This window comes from Rosa chinensis, chromosome 1 (genome assembly GCF_002994745.2).
Source record: "Rosa chinensis cultivar Old Blush chromosome 1, RchiOBHm-V2, whole genome shotgun sequence".
NCBI lineage: Eukaryota > Viridiplantae > Streptophyta > Magnoliopsida > Rosales > Rosaceae > Rosa > Rosa chinensis.
In genome coordinates, this window is record NC_037088.1 from 40,656,398 (window position 1) to 40,659,646 (window position 3,249).

Genomic DNA, 3,249 nt, shown 5'->3' on the forward strand with positions numbered 1-3,249 from the left:
AAACTCGTGATATATATTTATATCCAACTTACTAATTGGTAACTGTTTCCAAGACGTGTCTGGTTTACAATATGTTGTTGTTGATCCTAATATTTGGGTTTGTGCTGGTCTTTAGTGGGTTTTCTTGGTCGGAGCTGATTTCACTACATGTCGAAGGAAAGGAACCTATGAATCATTTTTTTTCTTCTCATAATGAAAACGTTCTCAAATTTACTAACATACAGATTCAAAGAACGCAAAACATCACAATTAGACAAGTACTAATCTTACCTCCAGTTTCTTAGTGATGGGTTGCTGTTCTTCTCCACCCGCCCATCCTCAACCGCGGTTATTACCTCTATGTTTTCCTTGTGCGTTTAAAGCATGTCATCAAAAAAACGGCGCTTGCCCGCAGAGGGGGCGGGTACTCTGGTCATTTCGCAATAAACCGACTGAAAATGTTTGGTATGGACGGCACGGGGCCGCGGGCTAAAGCTTCACCACGTCAGCAACAAATACGATGCCCCCGGGTACGGGTCGGTGCAGTCAAAGACACCGCGTAAATATATGGCCGGTACGGAGGGCGTATAAGTCTTTCCACTCCAACGCACGTGATCACCTTCGTCAAGAAACAACAATCTTTGCCTTTTTAGGGTTACGTCAGGCGGAGCAATCGTGGCCGGTGGGTCTACTTATAAAATGAAACCACTGCTACCTCCTGCAGAGCACGGTAGTGCGGTTGTACTGTAGAGCTTGGAAGGACCCCAAAAACAAAACAAACAAAAACAAAAACCGAGAAAAAAATGGAAGGAAAAGAAAATCCGGGAAAACTTCTTTTTACTATTGTATCCGTATGTAACAGTGGAGTCAATGAAGTCTTATCTAAGGGTAGAACAGTCACTGAGAGCTTTTTAGTAATTAGTTTCTCTCGATTTTAATTACAGATTAGAATGACCATGCCCACGCCGCATCTCCGGATTTGGCGGGAAACACAGTTGTATGTACAATTGTCAGTTCTGAGGTGGTTTAGTGTACTCTACTCAACAACTTCTTTGCGGTGGATTTGCAAGGGCACTTTTCGCTGACGAAGTTTTCCACGAGGTGGAGGTAAGTTCCCAGATCGTGACATGTTGACATGTTCATAGCGCTCAGGTCCGGCGAGTTCTTGCTACTGAGTCTGAGCTCTTTCCCCACCTCGGAATAAACCCACTGTGTCTCCTCGACCCGCTTCTGAATCCAATTCTGGAATTCAGCAGCCATACGGACGAGGGGACTCCCCGCAACGTTCCGGGCTCGGTTGTCGTCGACCACGAAGCCCGGCACTTTGGTAATCAAATCTTCCTCGTTCACAATGCGTAAGACTTTGGCGCCTTTTTTCTCGAGATTGTGGCGGAAGCTACGGTTGCCAACTCTTGGACCGCCAAAGGATATGACCGTGGCGAGTGGTGCGCGGTTGAATGTGGATTTGATGTCGTACGCCGCCAGAGTTGCGAGCGCGGCGCCGAGGCTGTGGCCGGTGATGGTTAGGCTCAGCGGCTCGTCGCCGTAGGTTTGAAGCAACCTCCCAATCTCTTCACGTATCATTTGTTGCAAGCTTGGGACTAGGTCGGTTCCCGAAGTGTAAAGGCTCAAAAACCCACTCTCGACCATTGGTTCGGACCCCTCAGCTCCTCCTGTGTGAGCAGCTTTAGACCCACACGGGAGATGAGTTAGAGTGACTCGCAGATTTTCGAGCCACTCCAAACATGTGGCGGTGCCTCTTAAGGCAATGACAACATCGCGTCGTCCAAGTCTGGCGATTTCGTCTTTGTCTTTACACACCGCCACGTATCCAATCCAGCTGGATTGAGTGCCAACCCAGCTCGGTGCCCTTTCGATCCAGCGTGGCAGGTTAATGCCCGACGTGGCACGTAGATTCTTGGTGATCCGGTAACCTGTCCCCGGAAGTCCGGAGTTGTCAAAAACCGTACTTTTGGGATACTTGCAGGTTGCGTATGTAGGTGAATCCGGGTCAAAGTCAAATGCCTTGTAGGCTGTGTCGACGAAATTGCCGTACCGGATAATTTCCCGGCGCAGATTTCCGTCCAGTGGGTCGAGCAGTCCTTCCCAGTTCTTGACTCCTTGGTACTCCATCCAATTCTTTCGGACCGACCGAATAGTTGGTCTTATAGTAGTGGAGGTGGAGGTGGAGGTGGAGGCACTCATTGGGGAATTGAGATCAACTGGGACTGGGTTGAGCAATTGTTCCCACCTGGGGAAGTTATCAGTGAACTTGATTTGCTGGGTGGGCTTTACTGGTGATTGAGTGAGGGTGCAGCAGCTGATCATTGACTTGAGCTTCGGAGTAGAGAGCTGTGTGCAGGGAGTAGCACTTATGGGTTTGATCATGGAGAGCTTCATTCTCACTTTTGGGAAAGAGAGGGAGGGAAAGGACACAGAGACCCTCTCACTGAAAAGAGAGAAATAAAATTGATGATTAATTTGCAGCTGCTGCATTTAGAAGGGATTGGAGGGGCTTTTATAATTGCAAAAAGTGTACAGGGGAGAGAGATACAGGATGACCCAGAGAGAGAACATGGAAACTCAACCGGTTTGATTTGATATGAGGAAAAAAAAAAAGAGAGAAAAATTGAAGATGAAAAGTGTTTCACACCTGTACACAAGGAGAAGCTAGAGAGAGGGAGAGTACGATTAAAGTGGAAAAGAGAGAGGTAGACTACTTATCTACCAAAAGAAAAGGTAATAATTAGAGATGGGCTGGACCATAAGCATGTAAATACTGGGTAATTCTAAAATTACATCTATATATGTCTTACGTTCAAAATAATTTTATATTTTCCAATAAAAAAAATTATATTTACTTTCACACAAAATTTTATTTCATTTTCCGCTTTAAAAATTTATGATGTAAATATGTATGAAAAACATGTGTGTACTAGAGCCTTACTCATAGTCTCATATCTACAAGTAGGTAAAAATTATAACAAAATTTTTATTTCGATTTATTTCTCACACTTTATTGAGGACTTTATTTTTATTTATCTTAAGTATAAACAACTAAGCTAAGTTATAGATGGAAAGTTTAAAAATAAATAAATAAATACTATTAAATACCACATGTTCCAAGATCTGCAAATATCCGTGTACAACTCTATTCATTATTTAATTCCAGTTTATTTGTTGATCGTAATCTAACACCACTGTAAGCATACCAAATTTTTTTCTTTGAATTGCTAATCATTTACCCGAAAGGTTTATTCTATTGTGATT

General features: G+C 43.9%; 1 protein-coding gene across 1 annotated transcript; it reads right to left on the reverse strand.

Annotated features, from left to right (window-relative positions):
• Nucleotides 1–241: 241 nt before the first annotated feature.
• LOC112171057 (phospholipase A(1) DAD1, chloroplastic) lies at nucleotides 242–2,532 on the reverse strand. Its single transcript, XM_024308320.2, has one exon. The coding sequence runs from the start codon at nucleotides 2,473–2,475 to the stop codon at nucleotides 1,006–1,008; it is 1,470 nt and encodes a 489-aa protein (XP_024164088.2). The 5' UTR covers nucleotides 2,476–2,532; the 3' UTR covers nucleotides 242–1,005.
• Nucleotides 2,533–3,249: the final 717 nt, after the last annotated feature.

Coding starts and splice junctions, on each gene's coding strand:
- LOC112171057 (XM_024308320.2), bottom strand. CDS start 2,475: ATGCAGCAGCTGCAAATTAATCATCAATTTTATTTCTCTCTTTTCAGT.